Source organism: Taurulus bubalis (genome assembly GCF_910589615.1).
Source record: "Taurulus bubalis genome assembly, chromosome: 10".
Classification (NCBI taxonomy): domain Eukaryota; kingdom Metazoa; phylum Chordata; class Actinopteri; order Perciformes; family Cottidae; genus Taurulus; species Taurulus bubalis.
Window position 1 is genome coordinate 14,017,748 of NC_136598.1, and position 27,084 is coordinate 14,044,831.

General features: G+C 43.8%; 1 protein-coding gene across 1 annotated transcript; it reads left to right on the forward strand.

Annotated features, from left to right (window-relative positions):
- Nucleotides 1–2,197: 2,197 nt before the first annotated feature.
- On the forward strand, nucleotides 2,198–25,532 carry npas1 (neuronal PAS domain protein 1; the record flags this gene model as incomplete). Its single annotated transcript, XM_079225280.1, has 11 exons — nucleotides 2,198–2,292; nucleotides 3,934–4,172; nucleotides 13,232–13,299; nucleotides 15,270–15,359; nucleotides 21,333–21,492; nucleotides 21,651–21,763; nucleotides 22,092–22,288; nucleotides 22,382–22,488; nucleotides 22,728–22,875; nucleotides 24,234–24,346; nucleotides 24,445–25,532. 11 exons carry the CDS (start codon nucleotides 2,198–2,200, stop codon nucleotides 25,530–25,532), a joined length of 2,418 nt encoding a protein of 805 aa, XP_079081406.1.
- Nucleotides 25,533–27,084: the final 1,552 nt, after the last annotated feature.

Here is a 27,084-nt window from a genome sequence, read left to right on the forward strand (position 1 = left end):
GTGAATGTTAAGGCCCTCGTAAAAGGTACATTTTTCAGAATAATAAAGTACATTTTCTGAATCCCAGGTAATACAACTTTAAAGAGCTAACAACAACCAAAGATATCCAACCACACAACAACAGTTCAGTCCAACAGTCTAGAAACTTGCATTAGTCATATTGTTATTAATCATGCGCTGGTGTATTTTTTGCACAAAAAAAACTATTTATCTATGACTTTACTCTGATACAGATTTTACATTATACATCTCCCAGCCCAAGTTGATGCAAATGTAAATGCAAGTTATCTACGTTTAGCAGCCATTGCCCTCTAAGGATGGAGACAAAGATCAGTCAGTCGGTCACTTTGCTCCAGACGAAAGTATCCCATCTATGAAATGTGTTACCGATGTCCATCCCCTGACTTTTCCTGTAGTGCCATCATTAGGTCAAAAATGTGTTTCAAAACTTTGGTTTATGATTAAATACTTATAAAAGGACATTCCATCGGCCTCAGCTGTGTGTATGGTTAGTTTTCAAATATGACCATGTTAACACACTAAACTAAGATGGTTAACATGGTAAATATAACATACCATTACACCATTACCAATACCAGTAATGTATACCTGCTAAGCATTAGCATGTTAGCATTGTTGTTGTGAGCATATTAGCATGCAGATGTTAGCATTGATGTCAAAGTGCTGCTGTGCCAATGAAGTACAGCCTGACAGCGCTGCTAGCATAGCTGGAGACTTATTGTTTAGTGAGCATTGAGCTTTGAGCTCAATACTCAAAGTTCAGCTCCAGTAAGTCATGCAATCTAATATAACATTGCATGGTGGAAGGAAATATTTGCAAGTAAATGTACACACTATACCGCACTCTCCCGTTTCCATTGAGGCCAATCTTTCTATCACTGCCCTCGGACTATTTAGAAATAGAAAGCACACATTTTTGCTTCACTATTGCCACCTAAAACTACTAAAGGTAAGTGAATGACCCAATCTCCTCGTTAAACTATTCTGTCTGTGTTGAATCCCTCACGGTCTCTGCTGCCTTTGAAATTGATCCAAGAATTTCTCATGCATACATTTAATGTTGGCTGTTTTAGTCCAGATTTGTGAAATGATATCTGCCAAACCTGCCCAGCTTCTGCTGACCCCTCTTAGCTAAGGTCAGCATAGCCATGCTCAAACTCGAGACATAATCCATTTTCTACTGCCCCGGCAAAGCTCTACTGACTTGATTGTGCTGACCCAGCCGTGCCAAAGAAAGAGAGAGTTTAAGAGTGAGAGGCAGTAAGAGAGAGGGAGAGGGCATCTCAGGCCCAAGGGCATGACACCGCGGTGCTCGGGGCCACACGAGCCCTTTAAATGTCAACACAGCACAGAGGGGAGAAAAACGGGTGAGGAGCGGCACTCTGTTTGAGGACAGGGAGGAATATTGGCAACTTTAACTTCCACCACAGGAAGGTGGTGTTGGAGACTGGCAGAAGGCGACATTAGATGTGGAGGAGTCGGCAGTGGACAGCATGTGCTTCATCTTCGGAGATGTTTGCTTTAAACTCCAGTCGCAGACAAGTTTGAATAATCTCTCAGGGATGAGGGGAGACATTTGATCTGTGATTTTTCAGCTTAATTGTGACCTCAAGGGAGGCTCAGTGTTTTGTCTTATGTCTATTACCTCGGGAACAGAATCTGACCTTTATGTGAGGAAGTACATACAGTACCTAATTGCTCTCTCTCTCTCTCAACCTCACTAGCTTCTTTCTTTCTTTCTTTTTCTTTCTCTCTCTGATGGATGAAGTAAGAATGGGTTTCCATCCGAGCATTTTAATGCAAATTGTATTCATTCAAATTAAAAGGGCTGAATGGAAACTGCAAATGGAGATATTATGTCACAATGTTCTTTATTGAAAAGAGGCTTTGTGCTCACTCCAAGCTCAAAATGTATTTCACTGAAAAATACATTATGCAAGATATTGTGATGGAAACACGTTTGCTAATTAAAGAATCGATGGCTCCCTAAAACATGTTCCATCGTGCTGTCAACGTTTAGGTAGTTCATGACTTACTTGACTGACTCTTTTTCCTCTTTTCTTTCTTTCTGCTCCTCCTCTACTGTGTTTCGGGGATCTCCAGGTCTGAGTCTGTCACATCCTCAACCGATCAGAGCCTTCGTTAACAGCGGCGTCGGCACGTGATTGGGAGAAGGATGGCAACCATGCCGTTTGTCAGCGAAGGGAAGTGTGTGAGTGTGGAGTGGGATTTCCTACAAGGACTACTGGCCAAGCCACCCACCCTTCCCTGGTGAGACACACACACACACACACACACACACACACACACACACACACACACACACACACACACACACACACACACACACACACACACACACACACACACACACATGCTGATACTGTATAAGCCTGCGTGCATGCCCATGAATTAATCTCTGCAAGGTGAAATCCATGCATTAACACCCTTGCACACACTGACAGCCTGAAGAAGAATTTCCTATCAATGAAACACAATCCAGAAGACATAAGTCTGATCTCTTCAGTGCTACATATAACCTGCATTGTTGCTCACCTGCCAATCCTGTCAGAGCTGTGAATCCCCTCCCCTTAGTGGGAGATTAAGTAAATTTGGCTGGAATTATTAATGGGCAGTCATTTAAAGGCGGATATAAAAACTAAGCAGAATCAATGTGTGTGTATTGATTGTTCTCGGTGGCTGGGGTCGAGGCAGTATAATAATGAGATGTTACAGAGGGCTGGCAGCATGAGTCCATACACACACAAGCAGACACACAAACACACAGAAACGCACACTGTTTTCACTTGCACTTGGAGAAATACAACAACTGGGTCAGCTGATTAAGATATAAACGTATGTACACACATGATGCGCAGCCCTTTTCTTTGTTCCGTTCTTTCTTTCGCTCACACATGCACACACACGCACACGCACACACACGCGCACACACGCGCGCACACACACACACACACACACACACACACCACTGGTGGTCTTTCTTATGATGAGAATCAACAATACAGACACGAGGGAGAAAGGCTGATTCTTCTTTCTCTTCTATCTCTCTCTCTATCTCTCCCTCTCTCACACACACAGACACACACACACACACACACACACACACACACACACACGCACACACACACACACACACACACACACACACACACACTTTATTCCAGCGCAGCACCGACACAAATTGTGAAGTGGCTGTGACAACATAATTCCACCACTCAGGCTCCATTGAGGAGAGTCAATACCCAATCAGAGAGACAGGCTACCTGAGCCCCGGCCCCCCTCTGTCACTCTGCCCCTCCCTTTCCTATTGATCCCTCAATCACGGCTTCAGCTCACTAGCCCGGGACCAGATGAGAGAGAGGGAGAGAGAGAGAGAGAGAGAGAGAGAGAGAGAGAAAGAGAGAGAGAGAGAGAGAGAGAGAGAGAGAGAGAGAGAGAGAGAGAGAGTGTGAGTGAGGCGGGAGGAAGGGAGGAAAAGTGAGAGACATACAGCGAGAGCTTGCGTGTGTATGTTCACATATGGATTGTGGAGCAAATGGCATTATTAGGACTCCGCTCTGCCAGATAGAAGACGGGAGTTTGTCTGTAATTACCAGGCCAATCTGCAAGAGATGGGTCAGAAGGGAGATTGTTTTACTTGCATTGCAGGAGCCATTACCATTATATGTACTGTATTTATGAAATGACTTTTCTGGATTGATGCTCAGGTCATTTATACAGAGCATGAATCAATCAACAGGTGTTCAGTAAATGCCCATTATATGACACCCCTTACCTGTTTCTCCCACCGCAGTGCTGATCCAGATTATTTCTCTGGCCTTCCCTTTTTCTCTCCCCCCTGTGTTCATCTGTGTCTTCTATTGATTCACCCTCCCCTTGTCCACCTCTCAGTCTCCAGAACCTGCGCAAAGAGAAGTCTCGCAATGCGGCTCGTTCGCGGCGGGGAAAGGAGAATTTCGAGTTCTTTGAGTTGGCCAAGATGTTGCCTTTGCCCGGAGCCATCACCAGCCAGCTGGACAAGGCCTCAGTCATCCGGCTAACCATAAGTTACCTGCACATGCGCACCTTTGCCAGCCAGGGAGACCCGCCCTGGAGCCCGCTGATGGAGGGAGACAGCAACTGCAGAAAAAGTGAGAAAAAGGAAAAATAAATATCGTAAAGCAAACTGCTTTGGTTCACTGGACATGAAATAGATTTTGAATATATTTGTAATATTGCCTTTTCAGAACCAAATATCCCATATCATAATCTAAAACTATTATATAGTGTCCAGACAGAACATGAAGCAAATTCTTGCCTTGCATCATTAGCACAGTTTTGACCACTGCACTGTTTGTGTTTCATCCCCCGAAACAGACAATTTAACAACTGTATGTTAGCTGTATGGTAGCTAGCCACGAACGCACTGACCGTGTCTGAATGTGTGCCTGCGTGTTTGTGTTCGGCTCAACCTCTTACTGACAAAATCTCTGCTTCTCCCTCCAGTTTTTATAATTTTTCTTCTTGTCTCTGTATGTTTATGATATATACATATAAAGCCTTGGGATACACTGCAAGTTTTCACTGGAGTTACAACTACTTGCACGGACTTGTCTTTGCGTCAATCAATCGCATTGCCTTTGTACACAAACCTCTACAATTTAATTTGATTTGCATTCTGTCTGAACACCCATTCAGTAGGAAACACAGTTATAGCAACTATTGAAGGCACTGAGGTCATGTCCTCGTTACTCCCTCTGAGAATCTGGAGACGGCTGAAAAAAGTCCTTCATGTTGGGTAATTAAATTTCAGTGAATAATTGCATAAGATATAAAAATCCAAATAATACAAGGCCTTTTATTGTCTACTCAAACTTCTCTTGGGGCAAAGGAGATATGCATTCTTTTTTTTTTTTTAATCGTGCTTAGAGCCCTTGTAGGAAATATTTTTTCCAGAATTTGTTCAATATTGAAACTTTTCATGGACTTTGCCAATGGCAGTGTGCAAATAAGCAAAGGTAAATTAAATATGGTCAAAAGATAATTTCTAAACTAAGGAAGCTTATCAGAAAAATTACACAGCAGAGATAAATCTGCCGATGTTTGGACAGAAATTGCTGAAATGCATGCATCCATCTCACATATCTCTTCCAATCCAAGCCCGTTTACTGTCGCTCACAGACACCCCCCCCCCCCCCCGCCACAAAAATCCAGTCCTTTATTAGCAACCATAATTACTTGGGCTGTGTGTGAGTGTGTGTGTCACAAACACATGTTCATTCTGAGGCCTGTAAACATACATGTGCATATAATCATAAAGACTTTCCATGGGCTGCTGTGAGTTTGAATCAGTGTGAGATAGATGTTACAGAAAGAGGGAGGAAACTATTGGTGTGATTTGTAATTACAGAAATTAACTATATAACGAGGACAGTGTAATTATACAGCCTGTCTAATTGCTACTATTACTGAGGGGAAATGATGCAGCTACCGTACAATTAGAGTTGTGTGTTTGTGTGTGTGTGTCTGAGTGTGTTCATGCCTGTTCTAATTTGAGGAAATGTGAGCAAAAAACAGTCGTGTTAATAGCAGGTTTTGTGTGACTGAGTGGGACTTGCTTTCGAACAATATGTACCACACATACCTGTTAAGACACAATGGTCTTAATAATATAATAAGCTGGGCTGAGTATAATTAGTGGTGCCAGTGCAATACCCGAGGAAGTGTGTAAAAAGCTTTGGTTGTACAGTTTGAAAGTCATGGCATATACCAGACAGGGATTCTCTAAAGGAAAGACGCTATTGCTGCATTATGGGAAAGTGAGCCAGCATGCACAATACCAGGACCCTGAAACTGAATCAGCTAAATGGAATTCAGCCAACATTCATTTTATTTACATCGGTGCTTTTCCTACTGACATGACATGTCAAGATGTCTTCCATGAAAAAGTTGTATTGGCATCCATTGTCACTTGTTTTTGTCTTGAATCATTATGTGCACATTGATTAAGTAAGGTACATAGATTTATTTTGAGATGCCAATTGCAGTACATATAGGACACTTACTGGACACAAATAGTAGGTATCATCGACCCAAGACACAACATCTTATTCAGCTTCTGGTCCTAATTTTTCATACTTAACCATTTAAAATGTTCAGTGCTGCATACTATTTTTAGTTGTACTAACTATTGAGGTTCAACACTCAGCCATACGTGTCTGACCAAAGGTACCCCACTCACAGATCTCATATTTTATTATACCGACATGGTGAGCTTTGGCCACAGTATCATAAATATTATTATGGGTGAATCCATTGGGATCCATTGCTAACCAGCCATGCAGCGCTGCACAATCTGAATGTCTGAGTGATATCCATGCACTATCACACCTACGCACAGCCGTGGCCTTGACTGAGCTACGCGTAGTGAATTGTTTTTCCTCGGTGTTCGACGCTTTTGTTTGGCCTTGAAAGAAAATACCTGTTTAGAAAAGTCGCCGTGCTGTCCTGTGCATGAACTGGAAGTGTTGTAGAAAGACAAATGTAAGGTATGCTGCTTACACTACAATGAGAGCACTTCTCCGACAAATGTGAACCATAACTGTAAATATATAGAATCCTGCAGCAGCTACGCGAAGGTCATAGAAAATTGCGAACTACTGGTAAAATGAATCGCATGTCAGCTACGAGCGATATTACTGTCTGAATTATCTTGAACATTTCTTCCACTAGGTCGGGATCTGATATCTTGAGTATTTTATTAAATGTTTGGAGATTTTTACAAGCAAGTCACACAGTCTCAGCGGGGCCGAGGCTGAAAATGCAATGGTAATTTGGACATCAGTTTGAACAAGTCTACCCACAATGCATTGGCAGGGTTTTAAGTGTGATGCATGACTTTAATTCCGTTAGTGGAATGTGGTCAGAGATCCAGCTGAAAGGGAAAGGAGGACAGAGAGGAGGGGAGGGATGAATGTAGAAGGAATAAAGAGAGAAAGAGGAGAGGAGTGTGAGGAAAGAGGGGGTAAAGGGTGGGTGGGTTGCATTCCTCTACTCTCCCTCTTGTCCGAGGGGTTTTTGGTCGACAGGCGAGGGCCAGCGGAGAGGGAAGGAAGGTGGAGGCGAGGGATGGAGGCAAGGGGAGGGGCTGATGTGGCTTTTGTCTGCTTCCCACGTTTCAAAGCCAGTCTTGAAAAATGAATAGACAGAGGAAAATCAATTGCATGACCTTCACAGAGAGAACGAGAGAGAGATTGAGAGAGCAGGAGAGGGGGAAAAGAAGGAGGAGAGAGACCGATTATGGAAGGAGGGAGCAAGCGAAAAGGAAAGGCTGAAGGGAGGGAAAGTAAAATGACCCATGATATTCATTCCCATTCCATGTTTGTGTGTGTGTGTGTGTGTGTGTGTGTGTGTGTGTGTGTGTGTGTGTGTGTGTTTACCTATTTGCACAGCGCATTGAAGGACTACATTTTATTTGGAATCATTTATTTTTCAAAACCTTTCTCTATTGAGCACATGTTGCTTAGGAGTACAGTTTTCCCCTGCTTTTTTAAATGTCCTGTTAAAGGATTATTCCGGTTTATTTTAACAAGGGCCTTACTCTCTATTTGTTGTAATACGATTGTACCCACTACACTAACTGCAGAGATCTCATTGGACAGGAAAAGCAGTGTGCACACAACTACACTACATACAGTAGGTCAAACATGAACCAGAAGTCTATTCAGTGTGATGGATGTTAATGTTGTGAGTTTGGGTAATAACTTTAACATTTGCACTTGTTTTCTTCACCAAATAACTTGGAGGTTTGTGTATTCAGAAGTGTGCTTCTTTGCACCTGTGACCACGCCCAACAGTGATGTCACTGTACTGACACACCCTGGAGTACGCTGCCATATCACTTGCATAAATCTCTCTCCATGAATCTGTAGCAACTCAACCAGATGCAATATGACAACTGGAGAGCCCCTCAGTCTTTTACAAGGTACAGTACAATGACAATTCACTGCCAGCAACAGGGCCAGCTCAAGTGTTTTACTGTCTCTGTTAGTGAGGTCAAACACACCTCTCTCCTCCCCAGCGTTGCTGACATTGACTTTCATTCCACCTCCACTCGCTGCCTCTCTTTCTCATCTCCTTTCTTTCATTGCCTTTTTTTCCCTCGCCTCCCTTCTGTCTCCCCACCTCTCTGCGTTCTCCCTGCATCTGCCTCGCCTCTAATTCACGGCGTTTAAAGCAGCCGGGGCTTTTAAGGGAAGTTAATTGCACTCAAATTATGTTCGACCGCGAAAGGAGTGAGGGAGCGACGGAGGAGCGACGGAGAGATAGAGGAGAGATAGAGAGAAGGAGGGAGGGATGGATGTCAGAGTGAGAAGATAATTGCACTAGAGAGGGACGCCGCGATTAGGGTCACTCTTTCTCTCTCTGTCTGTCGAACAGCCGAAACGTCACATTTGGATGGTCGTAAACAACTTGGCAGGTGATCAGGCTCTTGTTTTGAAAGGGTGGCAGCAGAGCAGAACTTAAGAGGCAAAGATGGATATGAAGACAGAGAGAGAGAGAGAGAGAGAGAGAGCTACATAGAAAGAAAGAGGGGTTCACTGCGTCTGTTATCTGTTTGGTTTCCATGGTAACATCCTAACCTGGTTTAAAAGGTTGACACTTTGGGGGTGGAGAGAAGGGCGATCTGCACGTCTATGGTTATATGCATGTAGGTAGGGGGATGTTTAGGTGTGTGTGTCTGTGTGTGTCTGTGTGTGTCTGTGTGTGTGCGTGTGCGGCCACAACTCATGGACCTAACTGGGACTAAATTATGTATTAGACAGAGGTATAATGAAAATCATTCAAATTAAATTTCTATCTTTTCTTCCCATGGAGCGCTGGGGAGACCCCGAGAATTGACCTGCAAGTCAGACTATAATTAACGTGTCCGATCGTGGCCCGGCCCATTCTATCTCCTATTCCCACAATGAAATTAAACCTTGCAGCAGTCCTGGGAAGCTAATGAAACGGGAGTGTGACAGAAAGGAGCGATCAAAGACCCGGGGTCGGCATCAGGTCTGTACACTCGCACAATCACATGACGTGCATGGGCGGAAGCAAAAGTAAAAAAGATGAATGTGTTTTCTTGTTTTGTCCACTTTTATCTATAACAATAGAATCGAAAGGTGCACTCAATAGACCGCCAGGTGTGTCTGCATCGTCTGCATCGACCCCAGCTGTATTAGTGTGTATAGTGTGATTGACGGCCGACAATTGGTTATCCCCTCCTGTCTCGGCACTAAAGGGCTGTAAGGAAATAAAAGACACTTTATTCAAACTCAAAATAAGATGTAATGTCTGGAGACAATTGGCTCGAAGTCGTTTACATTTCATTAAATCTTGCCCCCAAAATAAATATATGGAAAGTCGCTTTCTCCCAACGCAGCAGCGGCTGAGTGGCGGCGATGTACTCAGTAGTGTTTGTACTGGTAGTTACGTTAACTGATATACACTAAAAGTAAGTCAAAGGCAGTATAAAATATTAAAAGGTGTTTTGAGAAAGTGTGAGTCACCGCCACCCCAAGAGGTCTTCAAGCATGCAGCCATAACAGACAAATGCAAACAAGCAACCGATTGCCTGATCCTCCTCCTGGTGGTGATAATTGCTGAGATCTGTGAACATGGCAACAATGCTGCAACAACACAGTGAGATGAGTCATCAAACAATCAGACAGTTTAGCTCAATTACAGAAAAAGGTTGGTGATAAACGCGTATTGCCCAGTAGTCACTTGTCTAAAGTACTTTCTTTTAGTACTGCCAGTTTCTATTGAATGAGGTATACATGGTCTATTTACTAGTTTTGGTCAAAATAGGTCTGATGTCTGTGGAAACTGAGAGGCAAAAATGTACAGCTGTAATCTAGTTTAGCAGCTGAAAAAGTCATTAGCGTTCCAGTCGTGCCTCCAAGATCCTCTGTTCGTACAGTAAGTGGTCTTTTCAGAGCCCAGTGGGTAGTGCGGGTCATTTTTTGCAATTTTCTCCCATAACTATTAGATGAAAGTGTTACATGATTCAATTAGGTAATAACCCAGATCACTTATTTTTTTCTACCCTCAAATTAAAGCTACCGTGTGGATTTTTTGACCACAAGGCAGCAATGAAGAAATCTGCAAGCTGGCAAACATGATGGTTAACAATATCTTTGAACATTGTTTATGAGAAGGGACATGCATGTAAATTGTGATGGGAAAGTTTTGGTAAACATTTTATTGGTGGTCTTTGTTCTTTCTTCCAAATAAGTCGGCTACATTTGATTTTATCATTACCAACATTGTGGGTGCATGTATTTGCAGTTCTTCTTTTTTTTTAAAGGGTCGTTTAGATAATCTAGTTACACTGTTCCTTTGTTAAAATCGGCCTGATCGTGTTTCTTGTCCAGTCCAGTCCAGGCATTCGCAGATCTCTTTAGTTACTTTGTGAGGATGACGTTATTATTCCAGAGAGGAAAAGGGCCAAAACTATAGAAATACAATGATTTTCCTTCAATTGATTTTGAACAATGATTTATTTTTTTCACACTTTGATGAGTTTATAATTAGACATGATTTGAAAGAATTGATCATATTTAAGGTAACACACACACACACACACACACACACACACACACACACACACACACACACACACACACACACATTAAAGTAGGGTCAAAGCACTACAGGAGGATCTTTATTCTCAGGGTGAGATACGAACACCGCTGTGAAACTCTCTCTTTTCATGTGCACACGTTTATGCATGCGTACACACACACACACACACACACACACACACACACACACACACACACACACACACACACACACACACACACACACACACCAGGTCCAGTGTTTTGTTGGTTTCCTGGCTGCCGTATTGTACCCTGGCAGTCTTTAATAAATGGTTCCCGCTCTGTGTATTTGTGTGTGTTTGAGAGTGTGAGTTTGTGTGTGTGTATGCGTATGTAGACTCATCCGTCAGCCCTCCTGGCCTCATGTCACATCCAGCATTTCCTTCGCCACACTGACACTACTCAGCACTACTGATCGCACGCCACCACCTTTACTCCTCCGGGAATCTCTGACATGAAACTCAAGACACACACGCACACTCCATGTGTTTTTTTCAATTATGGGATGCACAAAACTAACATCACAGTGTGTGTGTGTGTGTGTGTGTGTGTGTGTGTGTATCTTTTTAGAGTCATTCTCATATGGTCATGATGGGGGTTGCTTCCTTTAGGCTCCCCAGTGCTGCAGCTCCATCGCAGCCCCACAAGGGAGCCTGAGAGGCAGACAGAGAGCGAGCTGGCTCCCCATCCCCCTCCAGGCAGTGACTGGCTAGGCTGAAGGGTCCCAGCACCAGACCCCCTTTCATAGCCCTGAATGGACTTGCCTTATTTATATTCACACTCTGTCACACAGGGGGACCCCAATCTCACAATGCCACTGTGGCTTTGTCCGGCAACTCTGTATTTATGTGTGTGTGAGTTTGTGTGTGCGTGCGCGGGTATTTGTGTTCTTTAATCGGAGGGCATGTTGCCGCTGTGTAGTCTGTGCATGAGAATTCATTGCTGTGTGTATTCCTGAAGTGTGTGTGTGTGTGTTTGTGTGTGTGTGTGTGTGTGTGTGTGTGTGTGTGTGTGTGTGTCTGTGTGTGTGTGTGTGTGTGTGTATATAGCTCTAATGGAATGCCTCCATCCTCTATTCACCAAACCCACATCACAAGCAGGCAGCTGTGTGATATATGTGTGTGTGATTGTATATGGATGTGTGTGTGTGTGCGTGTGTGTTCCGACCCTCCCTCTGTGTTCAGTTGTAACCCAGAGCAGCGCTTTCATTTTCCTGTCATAACGTGTATTGATTTCCCTCAGCCTTGCAGCGACACACACACACATACATATGCACACGGACATGCACGCAAGCATGCACGCACACACGCACGCACACACACACACACACACAGATATCCGATGATCCTTAAAGTTGTGCACACACATGCACACATTCATATGCTCTTGTACACACATTTTGCGTACACACATACATAGTTTGTCTCTGCCGGATAAGGAACATTGTGTTCAAAAGCAGCCCTGTTTGTGAGTGAGATTACTTCTCACGTATGGTCCCTGCTTTTGCAATCATACACTCGCTCGTGCGCGCGCAAACACACACACACACACACACACACACACACACCATCACCCTCTCTTTTTGACATAGAACAGTAAATAGGACTGATTGCTAAATTAATCTTCCACGTCACTGCAGCCCCTCGTGCCCAGGTTTGCCTTGGAGAAAGTGATCACTCTCGCCTTCCTTAGTGTTTTCTCATTTTCCCTGCCGTACCCTCTCTGCTCCTCTCGTACCCATCTTCACACCCCCTCCCCTACCTAACCACCTCCAACTCTATTTGTATTGTAATTGCCTTGGTAAACAGCACCACTTTGGCACTGAAGGAGCTCTGATAGCTTGTGTTTGGGATGCATTAAGAGTGCAGATGCAGAAACCATGTGTGCGTGTGTGTGTGTGTGTGTGTGTGTGTGTTTCTTTGTGTGTCTGCTGGCAATTGAGTGGTTTGCATCACATTGCACCCCCTCCTTATGCTCAGTTTTTTTAGACACGCAGGTCGATTCTGCTGTTCATCAGACGTGATGATCAAGTTTTGCTTTTCAATTCAGTGCAGATTTAAATACTTCACTGAGATGCAACGTTTTTACAAACCCCCACTGATGAACCAGTCATATTTCCAGATCATTTTGTATAATTACTAATATGCTATGTAACCCAATCAGAAAATGGAGTAACTACTAAGTTAATTAATATCACCCTCCTGATCCCTTCAAGTCTCTGTAAATGTCCAAAGAGTTACATCACTTAGATTTTCTTAGACTTTTTATGTTTTTGAGAAAACAAGCCCCACAATATAAATCTCTTTTCATGCTGTGATCTTTCTTTCACTTCAAACAAGTCTTTACACTCGTTAAACAATGTATTGTCTCTGCAGTGAGTATGTGGTAGTTTGACAGATACGGTCTCAAATCTGTACTTAAGGTGGAAAACTGAGTTTTGTACCTGCATGGTAAGAGCGACCCGGAATCTTAAAACAGTCCCTTTTGAACATGTAGTATCAAGTACATGTTGATGTCAGTCAGTGTCTGATGTGTGTTTGTCTACTTTCTCTCTGCAGTAAGACGATCATCTCTTTCTCTAGCCACTGACATGTTTGAGCAGCACCTAGGGGCGCACCTCCTGCAGGTAAAGACCACAGCACATACAATTCTGTAATGATTATTATATCATGCAACTACATGTGTTTACATGATGTATTTGCGATGTTTTCACTGTAGTGGGTATGTGAGAATATTCTGTCTTTTGTGCAAACCATGTCTCAAAAACGTCAAATTGCTCAGTTTTCAGCTTTGTGAAAATGGTCAGACAGTGCAACGGATTTTCAAATGGTTTATTTATCTTGAGAATTTTAATAACTTTAATCAACACATAATCCCTCTGTTCGTCTGAAAGGTTTCAAATCTATTATGGACTATCTTTGGACAGCTATTAGTATTGTCCTTGACAGAGAAGCACATCTGTCTCATAGATGACTGTATTGTGCTACAGTTTGTTGGTGCTGCGTGCGATCACAGTTTGTATTAGCTGAAGTTTTCCTACCTCAGTCTCTCAAGACATACATTTCCAAGCAAACTCCTGTGGCATGCCCGCACACACGGACACCCACACATCTCATAAACCTCAGATGCTCGGACGATATCGTTGGCTGCCAAAGAATGCCTCCGTTTGCATTGACAGATGAATGGAGCCTGAGGGGGATTCTGGGGCAGGAGGGCTGCAGGGATGACGAAGTGCAGGATGTAGAGACAAAGACTCAGAGGAAGAGGGAAGAAGGTAACACTGCAGGTGTAGGGGGCTGAGAGAGGAGAGATGTTGGGGGAGCAACCAGAGCAAGAACTAAACTAAACTTAATGCTTTGTGTCTTATGTAAAGGATGTTGAATTGAACAAATACATTTGCAAAGCAGGAAACAGGTAGTTGTAACAGGTAGACAGAGACCAAAAGAATAGAAGCTGATAATTGAGAAGGTTGTGGTAAAACAAAGAAACATTGCATATGTCTGCTCTCCTCTGGCATTTTAAAGAGGAAAGGAGGCTTAGGGAATGGCGCTGATAGAAATCAAATTAACGCTCCAGAAAAACTGTATGATTCTTTCCTCCCAGCCGTCCTCCCGCCGTAATAGCCTGATAATTGCACTTTAGTTCTCCGACATTCAGGCGGCTGGTTTCTCCTCGCCGCGACACACGACGCCCCACACCCCGGCCACACATTTGCATACTGGATGTGTCAGTTGCATAAATTACCACTGCCACTTTAAGCACTGGGCCGCCAAAATAGCAATCATTCTTCTAGAGCAAAGTGGCCCTGGTCTGTGTGTGTGTGAGGCTGAGGCTTTGTCGGCTCACTCCTGGATGCTTGTTATGACGATTAATATTATTCTCTGAAGCAGTCCTCTCTAATGGCCTGGCTGTATACCTTTCACTTCTCATTAGAATCACTGCAGGCTATAATGACTCTGCTTCTATCTGTGTCTGTGTCTGTACCGGTGTCTGGGTGTGTGTTTACGTCTGTGTGTGTGTGTGTGTGTCTGTGTGTGTGTGTGTGTGTGGCCCTACAGGATGATGCTCTGACTCTGAGTTTATTACAGTTGATTGAAACATCTCTGGTCTATAAGCTCAGTTTATCATGTTTCTTTGCTCTATTTGTTCATGTATGTTTGTGTGTGTGCTTGTCTAAATGTCTGACTGTGTGTGTGTGTGTGTGTGTGTGCGAGGTTGTGCACGCACATGTGGTACTTTTGTCTCTGTGCTGCTTTCTGTGTGTTTAGTTATGCAGGCCTTGTCGACAGCTGTTGTGTGGAGCTGCAGCTTGCATCTATGCCTGTTGTTTCATGTCGGTTTGGTGTGTGTGTGTGTGTGTGTGTGTGTGTGTGTGTGTGTGTGTGAGTGTGTGTTTGCAAATTGAGAGAAGAGGCCGAGGGGTGACGGGTTGTTTGTTCTCTAGCTCATTGTAATTTGTTCGATACACACTAATTGCTCTAATTTGTCTGTCTTGTTTCTGTTTGCCTTCATGTGTGTGTGTGTGTGTGTGTGTGTGTGTGTGTGTGTGTGTGTGTGTGTGTGTGTGTGTGTGATGTGTGTGTTTTTTATGCACAGTCTCTGGATGGCTTTGTGTTCGTGGTCAGTCAGGAGGGACGTTTCCTCTACATCTCAGAGACAGTTTCTATTTACCTGGGACTCTCACAGGTAAGACGACCTCATTGCGCACACACACATACACACACATACACACACGTACACACACATATACACACTGGAATAATCCTTTGTATACAAGCACATTTGCACACATGTGCCTATCTTGTGCGTACGCTTTCATATCCCCCTCTCTGGAGTGTATGTGTGTGTGTGTGTGTGTGTGTGTGTGTGTGTGTGTGTGTGTGTGTGTGTGTGTTTGCGTGTGTTTGCGTGTGTGTGAGTGTGAATATCTTTGACTGCACTCTTCACGCTCATCTCTGGAGTGCAACTCTCATGGGGCCAATGCTACTCTCTGTCTACCTCTCTCTACCGCCTTGTCTCTCTCTCCAGGTGCTCACCTCTGTTGATTGCCTGTGGCCTCTTGTACTGTGAATGTTAAGTCCTGCCATTTTGCCCAGATGCATAAATAATAACAGTAATTACTGGCCCAGCAATCAAAGTGTCGCCCCAGCGCGCTGGGCCTGTCTAGGGGAACAAATCGATAGGCATCTTAAAAGCCACATTGATTGTAGGGAGGGGGAAAAACACCAAGGGGGATGGGAAGATAGATAGAGACAGCCGGAGAGAGAAAGAGAGGGGGAGGAATAGAGGAGAGGTGTGATAAGAGAGAGATGTTTCGAAGTAAGAAGAATCGGTACAGCAAGAGAGAGGGTGAGAAAGAGGGAAGTTAGTGCTTCAATAATGGACATTTGTTTTTTTAAGGTGGTGTGCTGTGATTGTGGGTTTGCCCTTGTTTACAGTAAAGGAAGGAAGTGTTTCTACTCTATCTCTTACTTATTCTTATACTTCCTGCTGGCTGCATTTAGTTTTGTTTCCGGGACACCACACAGATTATGTGACAGCAAGGACCAAGTCAATATTCACTTAATTTGTCTGATTTAGATTGCTGAAGCCTTTTTTTATTTTCAACTTCAGAATGCATTTATTTTTTACAGAATAAAGACGGCAGATATCTGAAGCTAAATTTATATTTGACACCGGGGCAACTGGAGTCCCACCATCGATAGCTTTACATTGAGATGTATATGGCATAACTGATTCAGCATTCACCTTCATTTTCTTTCCAAATATGTTGTGGGTTGTAACTGTAACTTAGAGTGACGTTGGGTAATCACACTAATGTCACTTTGTACTGACTTGGAGTATAACAAGATTTTACTTTTTAACGATGTATTCAATATCAACTATCTGCACTGGTACACTTGGAGGAGAAAACACAAGCTGTCCAGTTACAGCTTTTGGAATCTCTGTATGCAATCTTTGTCGCCGCCATAGCTCAGTCGTACACTTACATATTTTAGGAGGGGCACAGCTTCGGCAGCAACATGCATCGGCTGCTTATTCGAATGAGTCACATTAGGAAGAGATGTCTTCACAGCAAGTATCGAGACAATAAAAACCTGTTTAATGTAAATATGGGCATGCAAGTTTGTATTATATATGACACACTTGAAACAAAATACTAGCACATCCTGTTTGAATGGAGTGAGCAGGTGAGAGTTGTTTGTGTGCACCTGCCATGGAGTCTTCACTTTGCAAAGACAAATGCAAAAGGAAGATAGAGTGTTGGAAGTCTGGATACAGAATAAAAAAGGAAGATAGGAACAGAAACATAGAGAACCAGACAGACAATTATGAGAGAGAAGGAAAACAAAGGAGTGGGAGAGGGGTGAGAATGAGAGACAGTGGTAAAGAGGAGAGAGAGAGTCTGAGTGTGTAAATAGAGTTTAAATGTGCAGAAGGAATGAAATTCACCTTGGGATTGCCTAGGTAAACAAGACAGCCGAGGCTTTGGTGGAGATGCTAATAAAACAGAGCTGTTCTTATCAGCTGAGCAGATGGCCTAACCCATCACATCTACTCAAACAGGGCCTGAACCATCAGCATTCTAATGAAATTATTTATGATCGAAGATTACGTTCAAAACCTTGAACATACAACGCCACGTTTACCTTCCTGAAAAGATGAGAGCGGGCGGGAGGGGGTTTATGATGAGAAAGAGAGACAGCCAGAAAGGGCAGATAGAAGTTGAGATGAGTTAGGGGGATACATGAGAGGGAGTATATAGTGTGTTTATAGACACCTAAGACGGGAAAGAAAAAAAGATACAAAAAGAGAGAACGGAAAGGTGGGAGGGAGAGGACGAAAACATTTTGTTGGCGAGTGGAGGCGGGCACAGGGGAGAGAGGAAGGACAGACAAACAAATGATGTTCTGAGTGAAAAAGTGTAACTGGTGGTTTGTTTTAGAGGGCATGTCGCCCCTGTGGACCGCCCCTGCCCTGCCGTCTCCTGTCCCCCCTGTCTGACCCCTCTGCCCTGGCTTACACCCTGGGCTTCTCCCCTGACAGGGGGGTTGCTTAGCCGGCTTAGCCCAGGTCAGGCACCTTGACCAAGGGCACAGCCTGCCGCCCACTCCCTTGGTGCCTGCAGGTATCATTTTTCTTCTCACCGGGTCTCCACGCCGGAAGCTCATCAGGGATAAAAACCTGGGAATGCCACAAAGCAAAAGAGGGGAGGGGGAGCCAAGGAGGTAGAGGAGGAAAGAGATGGATAGATGGCATTGAAGAAGAGGAGACAAAGGCCGGAGCAGATGAAGAATTGGAGGGAGGAGAGATGAAAAGGATGGAGAAGTAAGAGAAGGGGCTGGGAGAAGAAAGAAAAGGGATAAATGGGGTAAAGAGAAGGGAGGAAGGATGGTGGATTAAGGGAGGAGAGAATTGATCTGGGAATGGTTAGTATGCAGCCTCCGCTCCCCCTCCCCCCTCCCAAATCCTCCCTCTCTCCTCTCCCATCAGTCAGTGAGGGCTGAGGGCTGAGAGTGTGTTGTGGACCACTGCCCGGATGCCTCATACATATTAAAGCCCCCTGCTATTATTTATATCATGTCTCTCCTTCCCCTGCTTGCTGCCCTCCTCCTCCCCCTTCATCCCCACCACACTGCCATATATACATGCATGCACGTGCATGTCTGCACTCTGCGCACACACACAAGCAGGTTCACGCAGGTGCACTGACAGACAACTACTCACACAAACAATGACACACAATGACGCGTGGAGACACAAAAACAGACAGTCTAGTCACATACGCAGGGAAACAGAGGCGCGCCGTGTGCTTGCATACGCACACACACACACACACACACACACACACACACACACACACACACACACACACACACACACAGATTTGAATGATCTCGGTCTCTTCTCACGTCTTCCCTTCGCGCCACATTCTATACCTGTTTTAATGTCTGAGCCTGGCTCATCCTCTCAATCGCTCCGTCTCTTTCTCATCTTCTCATTTCTGTCTGATCTTTTTTCAATCCCTCCCTCCTGCCTGTGATGGAGTGATATTATTCGGATAGGTCTTAAGCCCGTTAAAGCCCATAAGGACCTGTTTGTCTCTCTACCTTGTTTTCCAATACCACAGGGCCAGGGGATTGTGTCTCTTTCAGATGGCTGGTCCAGTGTTCTGAGCAGAGGTAAATTTAGTCCTTGTTGTGGAATCGCTATTCATAAAACACAGACACCTTGACCACAGACAGACAGACACATCTTCATATAAACTGTAATAAATCTGCTCAAAGCATGGTTCATCCAGAGTTTTACAAACCAATCCCCAGTGCACACACTTCAGATATCCAGCCTCTTAATACGTAGATGCAAACTCTTAATTTTTAAACATTAATGAACAAATCTGTTTAGATGCCAGAATCAACAGGAATGCGGCAGAAAAATCCAGCACCTAATTACACTTCTGACGTTATATCTGCATAATGAAAAGAAGAGGGATCAGAAAGAAAGAAGACATACTCGGGAGGGTGTTGTGAAGCTTTCCATGTAAATCATTTAATACACAGGATATGTTTTCGGGTAACAAACATTATGAAAGGTAAAGATACTCAGGTGCAAGACAAAAAAACACAAAGGAGGTCTGCAGACTGCGAGGTTCCAAATAAATAGTTTATTTGGCTTTTTTTTCTTTTTTTTTATCAAAGCAACGGTTCAATCTACAGAGATCTTCTTTGGGCAAGTGTGGAACAGAAAAGGCATTTCTTTTAGAGGCAGTAATCAACTCAAATCACTATCATCTGCTGGTCAGCAACAACACACAAAACACCACAAGATGGTGATCACTGTCCTCCTGAAAATAGAAACACCGGGATCAAGAAAAATAAATAGGAATTTAATGTTAATATGACCGAACCTGAAAACACACAGTGGCCTTTATTATTAGTTATAGAAAACTAGACACTATTTGTACTCCCTCAAGAGTTGGTTGAGACCAAAAATAGAGCTAAAAGGAGATTGAATATTGGACTAAGATTCTCCAGTTGGCCAGAAACACAAATCCAAATGAATGATAATGTTGCTCCGTAAACTACTGTTTAATACCAGCAACTCTTTGCTAACAAGTTACAACTTGAAAGATATGTCAATGTTGTGTATATAACTTGTTTTCGCTGCCCATAAGTGGCCAAAATAAATCTCTTTTTTTAGGTGCTAACTTTAAACGGAAGTAAGAGTATTTTTATCTTCTATAATGATGATAATAATGTGACAAGTGAAATGGAAATCAAATCTTTCCAATGTGACTGGATCGCTAAAAAGTTAGCAACTGCTAGCTATTACCAGAGCCTCTCTTTATCACTGTGGCTACTGACTGCAAGCTAACAGTTATTGTCACTCGAGTCACTTGAAATCACACTTGACTTGATACATTTCTGTAATGCTCCATCAAATTAAGGGCAAAGAAGACATCATCAGATATAGATTTTGGCTTTGGTACATATGTCAAAAAGTTGCCGTTTTCACATTAAAGTAATTTTTTCCCAGTATTTGGGGAGATCACTCCATATGGTGCCTATCAAATCTACTATTTAATTATATGTTTGGTGGCAAATTTTCCAAAAAACAGGACATCCCTCGAGAGATTAAGCCCTGCAAGTCTGGGGCTAAGAACCTCTATCCCTTCGCGTGTCCTCCCTCACTCGTTGGGGTTTCCTCCATCTACACCCCTCTCCGTTCACTCATCGTCCACCTCATTCCTCTGCTCCCACCTTCCCTGTTCCTGTTCCTTTCTCTCCCCTGGCTGTGATGTCCTTGAGGGCCTTGCTGAAGCTCCCATAAAGCCTGCAGTAAATGGCTCTAATCCGGTAATAAATGGCTGTGTCCTACAGACAAGGGTGTGAGGCTGCTGCAGCCACGGCTTTATCAGATGGAATGGTATTGGCACGCACATGCACAGACGCACACACATTCACAGATGTAATAGAAACTACATGCATGTGTGTAAGCATGCATACTCTCTCTCCCCCATTACCTTTTCTCTCACACACACACACACACACACACACACACACACACACACACACACACACACACACGCAATCATGTATACAGCTTCAGATGGAATCACGCCTGCTCCGATTGTGCTGCTTTTATGGATGCCGTGCAAGAGCAGCCCCATTATTACCTTTAAATGATTAGAGATGCGACTGTGATGCATTATGATGATAGGATCATATAGAGCTGTATGAGCTATTTGCGTTGCTCTTTATGCCTGCCGGGGTAGACTGTAACTAAATGAAGGAGCAGGGAGGGAGACAGGGAATAAGAAGAATAGTAATGTGACCTTTGGAGATACTTGGAGTTCACCTGTTTTTAATCAGCAAATACAATTGATTTTTATTTCCCCTGGTTTTATTTGTGTAATACTGTAGTCACTTGGTCCTCTGAGACTGGACTTAAATGTATGTGTGTGTGCGTGTGCGTGTGTGTAGGAATGTCTTACAACCGCTACACTCCTTGTTGAGTTGTAACCCCGAGCAGTGCTTTCATTTTCCTGCCATAACGTATATTGATTTTTTTCCTGTGTGTGTGTGTGTGTGGGCGCTCATGTGCAGGCATTTGTGCTCTAAGCTTCAGTTTTTGATCAGTGTATGTGTTTCTCTTCAGGTGGAGCTGACCGGCAGCAGTGTGTTTGATTACATCCACCCGGCAGACCACGTGGAGATGGCCGAGCGGCTGGGAATCAGTCCGCATCTGAGGGCCGAGGCCGGCTGCCACACGGGCCCTGAGAGCGCTTCCAGCTCCGCATCCACCTCATCTCTGGCTGGTACGCCTGAGCCCGGTACTGATTATACTTTTCAATCTCCAAAGCTACATAAGAAAAACACAATTTACATCACCAAAACGAGGAAAACAAAAATAACTAAATTCATGACAAAGAATGGATATGTTTTATAGTTTCACGTCTTCTCTCGCCCTCAACAGCTCCGTCTAGTCCTCATTCCCCTGCTGATGATCCTCCTGACCGCGGCTACTTCATCCGCATGAAGTCCACGCTCACCAAAAGAGGCTTGCATGTCAAGTCTTCTGGTTATAAGGTGCAGAGAAAATAAGTTCTCATAATTTGAAAAAATACCTTGTATTAATCCTATTTTATCTGATTGTTCTTGGGATGGTTAAACAACAAGAAGGGTCTTGTCATATTGTTTTACACAGCTAATGTTTCATCAGTTTCAGTGTGTTTTATGGTTGTGACCTTATTTTACACTGCACCGCTGCACATAGCAGTCAGTTTACTGCACTCACTGCTGTAATGCCTGTCCTGCTGCATTCTTTAGCTGGGAATATCACTTTGTAAAGCTCGTATGAGGTCTAAAACAAATCCTTCTGTGAAACGAGTAAATACTGGTGCCTTCTGTTTGTCAGGTAATCCATGTGACAGGACGAATCCGCTGCCGCCCTGCGCTTGTGCCGGGCTCCGCGCGCTCAGTGCGTCGACCGATAGGTTTGGTTTCACTGGCACACACCCTCCCGCCCTCCTCCCTTAATGAAGTCCGCATGGAGAGCCAAATGTTTGTCTTCCGAGTGAACATGGACCTTCAGGTCACATATTGTGAGAACAGGTAGGGTTTCGCCCGTGTGTTGAAGTTTAGCGGTGTGGACGTTGAATACATACAAAGAATGTGAATTCATATTTCTGTTGCATGACTTTACAGGATCTCAGAGTATATGGATCTGACCCCAGCAGAGGTGGTGGGACACACCTGTTACCACTTCATCCATGTAGAAGACCTGGAAAACCTGCGTCAGAGCCATGAGGACTGTGAGTCACATCTATATGCATGTGTATATGTAATTCATCTCCATCCCCCTAATTCTGCACAGTGTCTGAACTTGCGAGTGAGAGCCTGTTGAAATCTCATTCTGTCCTGTTGTGATAGGCGCCCTCTGCTGCCATCATCATGAACTGCCAAACCAATAACTTGCTTCTTCCCGGTCCTTCTTCTCTCCCGTGTCCTGTTTTACATTCTTTCTTTCCATCTTTTGCCCGTCTCCTCTCAGTGCTAAGGAAAGGCCAGGTGGTGACCGGTTACTACCGTTGGCTCCAGAGGAGGGGAGGCTACCTGTGGATCCAGTCCAGTGCCACCGTCTCCATCAACCACAAAGCCCCCCATGAACGCAACGTCATCTGGGTCAACTACATCCTGAGGTCAGTACAGCCACAGTCGGGGCTCCAGGACTGCTGATATGAACTGATCCCTGAAGAGGGATTAATAGAAGAGTTTCACTCAAACGCTGAGGATACTCAGGGCAAAGCACATTACCAGCTATTTTACATTTTTATATAAATAGTCAAGATGACAAATTCATTTGATGTTTGATTGATTTTTGATTTGTTTTTCTCTAAAAACATATCATAGTTGATGAATTCTCTTTTATTTAATGTTTTTGTCTATTATAGAAAGCAGATTTTGGTGAGATAATTCAGCTGAGATTTAGCTTTCTGACTGCATATTGTTTTGATGATCCCTTTCTTTTTGTGTTAGTGTATTCTTCATTTCTTTATTTTTGTAGAGTTTAGTTAAAATAATTTTAAGTAAAAGTCATTACTCTGCAGAGTCTGTAATGTTGTCTATAAACAGCAATTTACTCACTATTTAATGTCATTACTCTGAATTGGCAGCATGATCTTATAAGGAGACTTTGATTAAGGAAATTCCAAGACTCTGCATCTTTGTTTTTGTTAAAATTAGGAGTAGTATTTTTGTTAAAGGCTTTATTTATTCACTTAACAGACACAACTGCAGTAACCTCGACAAAATAAATTATTTTCCTCTTGTATACACACACATGTTCACCCAGACACTGACGCAAACACACATTTGGAAGATACATGTACACACGCACGCACATAATACAAATGGCAGAGACAAAAACAAGAGGAGTAGGCTGAATTTCAATGCTAATTGGACTGAAGCTATATAATTACAACAAATGGATGTCAGAATTTTGGGGCTGAATGGTGTTTTAGTTAATTAGTGCTGTAATTACAAGAGCTCATTAACTTCTCCAACAGCCTCCTCCTTGTCTGAGCTTAGCTGTGTATAGGTGGGCTGCTGAGTGGGTCCGTGTGTGTGTGTGTGTGTGTGTGTGTGTGTGTGTCTTGAAGGGCGGTCTCTGCCTATCTGTCGGTTTGCGTGGCAGTGCTTGTGTATTGTGTGATAAGGGCTGTTGTTTGGAGAATTGAGTTGATGTGCTAGGTGGAGGTTACAAGGGCCAGTTTGGCTATTGGAAGTTGTTATTAGGCAGATTATATGTTGTTTCCATCTCTAAGTATTCACTCAAATCAGCACAGCAGCAATGTTTTTTGTGGCTGCAAGTGGCTTTTAAGTGGTGGATGGTCATTTTAGTATATGTGCACCTTTTCTCTCCTCCCTTTCTCCTTCTCTATTTTCATATGTTTATCTATCTATCTATCTATCTATCTATCTATCTATCTATCTATCTATCTATCTATCTATCTATCTATCTATCTAACTATATTTCTAATATCATCTATTCATTCAGCCGAACAGAGTTGCCCGACACTCCCCTGGATATAATGCAGCTACCAGAGAATGTAAGAGCAGAGCGACTTCGAGTTAGCTCGTCCCCCACCGACAGTTCCCCCCAGGCCCGAGGTAGGATGCTACACACACACATTAGTGCCTTCCCATGATGCCCACTGACACACATAAACACCTTCCTGTGCCTCTTTTTTATTTTCCTTCCTCCACAGGCTCACAACCAGCGAAGAGCTCAGTGGGGAAGAGTGACCTCGAAACTAAAGGCAGAGAGAAATTTTCCACCGCTGCCATCCAATCAGAGGACAGGAGGAAGCGCCTGCTGAGATCCGAACCCGAGGGTGCTCCTCCCGAAACCCGTCGCAGACTGGAGGAGCTGCGTCACGCAGAGGAGAGTGTATCGGCCTCTTCGGACCTGGCGAGTGAAAGCGAGGGGGACGAGGAGGAAGAGACAGAGTGGGACCAGGTGGGAAACAGTGACAGACTGAAACAGGAAGACAGTGGAGGAGGTAAACAGAGTAGGGGAGGAGACACCCCCACTAGAGGGGAGAGGGGGAGCAGGGTGCACAACGGCCGGGCTGTGATCCAGCAACTGAAAAGCGTAGTGACCCCGTCTCCCCTGCCTGGCAGCCCCAGCATCAAGACTGAACATGAAGCCCTGACCACCGGGGGGCATTGGGGGTCACACACGCAGACCTCCGCCTCCCACACACACACCACTCAGCCTCAACCCTCACATGCACACACACCCTCCAGCAGCCTCAATGGCGACAGCCCCACCACCACGATCCCTGACTCTTCTTCCAGCAGTGAGGCCCCCCCAAAAGGGTTGTTCACTCCCCCTTCCCCTGCTCTTTCTCCCGCCATGTCTGTGTCTTCTCCGCTGCCTCGCGAGGACAGGGTTGTGTCGGGGTTGGTCACTCGGAGCAGCGGTGTTGCAGGTAGCACTCCTGACTTTGAGCTGCTCCAGAGACTGGCTGCAGGCGGTGCAGCGGGGCGGGTCCTCTTCCACCCCCTTGCCCTCGGCCCGCAGGGCCCTCAGAGCCTCTACGCTCCCAGCACTATCCGCTACGCTCCACCTGAGCTGCCCCCCTCTCACCACCACGGCATAGAACACAGCGATGGCCTGCAGCTACGCTCGGACCACCACAAGGGACCCCCGCCAGCCTTCTTTCCACACCTACAGCGGTTGGCCGGCTTACCACCCTTCAGTGGTTTCTCCCCGTCTGACAACCCTTTCTCCTCCGGCCTGCCCTTCTGTATGAACGGACTGAGGGGGGCTGCGGGCCCCGAGGAGGACTGAGACTCAGACGGGAGGAGGCGAGAGGAGAAGATAAAAAAATGAAAGACGGAGCAGAGTGACATACCAGAATAAGAGACATTGAAAAGGGCAGGAGAGACAGAAGTGGCAGGACATTAAGCCTCTAAGGACAGTACTAATTGGACAATGAGTTGAATAAATGTGATTTAAAATATGTGACAAGTTGCTGCCAGAGGGAATTATTGTGTCTCCCCGTTGTGGACAAGTGACAGTGACTCTCAAAGAAAACGGGACATGGAAACTTTTGACTGGTTGTCCCTCAAGACTTTCCGCCTGTACAACCATAATGAACTCTGCTCTGTGTCTTTCTCTAGACGACTGTGTTGATTTCTGTGTCTCTTCCACTCAGAGAAGCCATATTGTATATAGAGACAAAACCATAAAGACCCTCAGCTCACATCCTCCTCACTGTCACTCCAATTAACCCAATTAACCCTAAAGCCTGTAGAGTGAGATGGACACTTGTCTGTAGGAATGAAAGCGACTTTGGAATATACATTTTTATTATTGCAGTATTATACAAATCATTTCTCACACTGGGATGCAGGTGAGAATATGATTATAGGGTTTCCCTAAAAAAAGATGGAGAAAGCCCTCTGGTGTTTTTGTATTGAGGTTCAAAATGATAATGATAAAAAACATCTTCATCAGTCAGCCATACTTAAAGCACACTGTTGGGACAAAAATATGAATAATGTCGTCCCAGACATTCCATTATATATAAGGGAAAAAAATGCAATGCTGACAGGACGCTATTTCTGTTGTTTGATCATAAGAGAGCCATTTGTTTAACTGAGTATTAATTATAGTATATTCTGTATGATGCTACGGTTGTGTTCGTGTATGAAAGCCATATTCTTGTTTCTTGTTTTTAAGGTTTGTATTGATTTTTTTTCCACCAGATAAAACAGATGGAAGGATGTAACAATTTAGTCTAGACAGACAATAACATTGTTTTATTGGATGTACAATGTCATGCAAATATCTTTTTATTATTCTCTAAAAAAAATATTTTCTGAAAATGTTTTTAGGAGGGAAAATGGTGCTGGACACAAGTGTCTTACTGAGCACTTACTGAAATTTGTTCTGGTGTGAACTAAAAGCACTTCTTCACTTAACACTTACTGTGAGATCCTGTTAAAACAGAAAACAATGCAAGAGTGGTCACTAATATCATCGCCTGACCACAGTAGAGTGGAGGGGGTATATGGTCATTTTAAAAAGCAGATGAATAAACAGACCAGATGTGGTCATTAAAAGGCGACCATTAGAGGTCAATAAAAATAAACAGAGTTATTCTGATAAAGGTGTCAGTTCAATTCAGTTAACTGTAAAGTTTAAAAATTAAACAGGGGAAATTTATAACACTTTAAATTTCATTTTCCCACTGATTGATTTGAATTCTTCTCAGGATTGAAAAAGACAAACAGAAACAAGAAAATATCATTAAAGTTTGTATGTTTTATAACAAACAATTTTGTGGTTGAAATTGAGAATAAAAAAATCCAAAATGTCATATTTTATCTTGGCACGA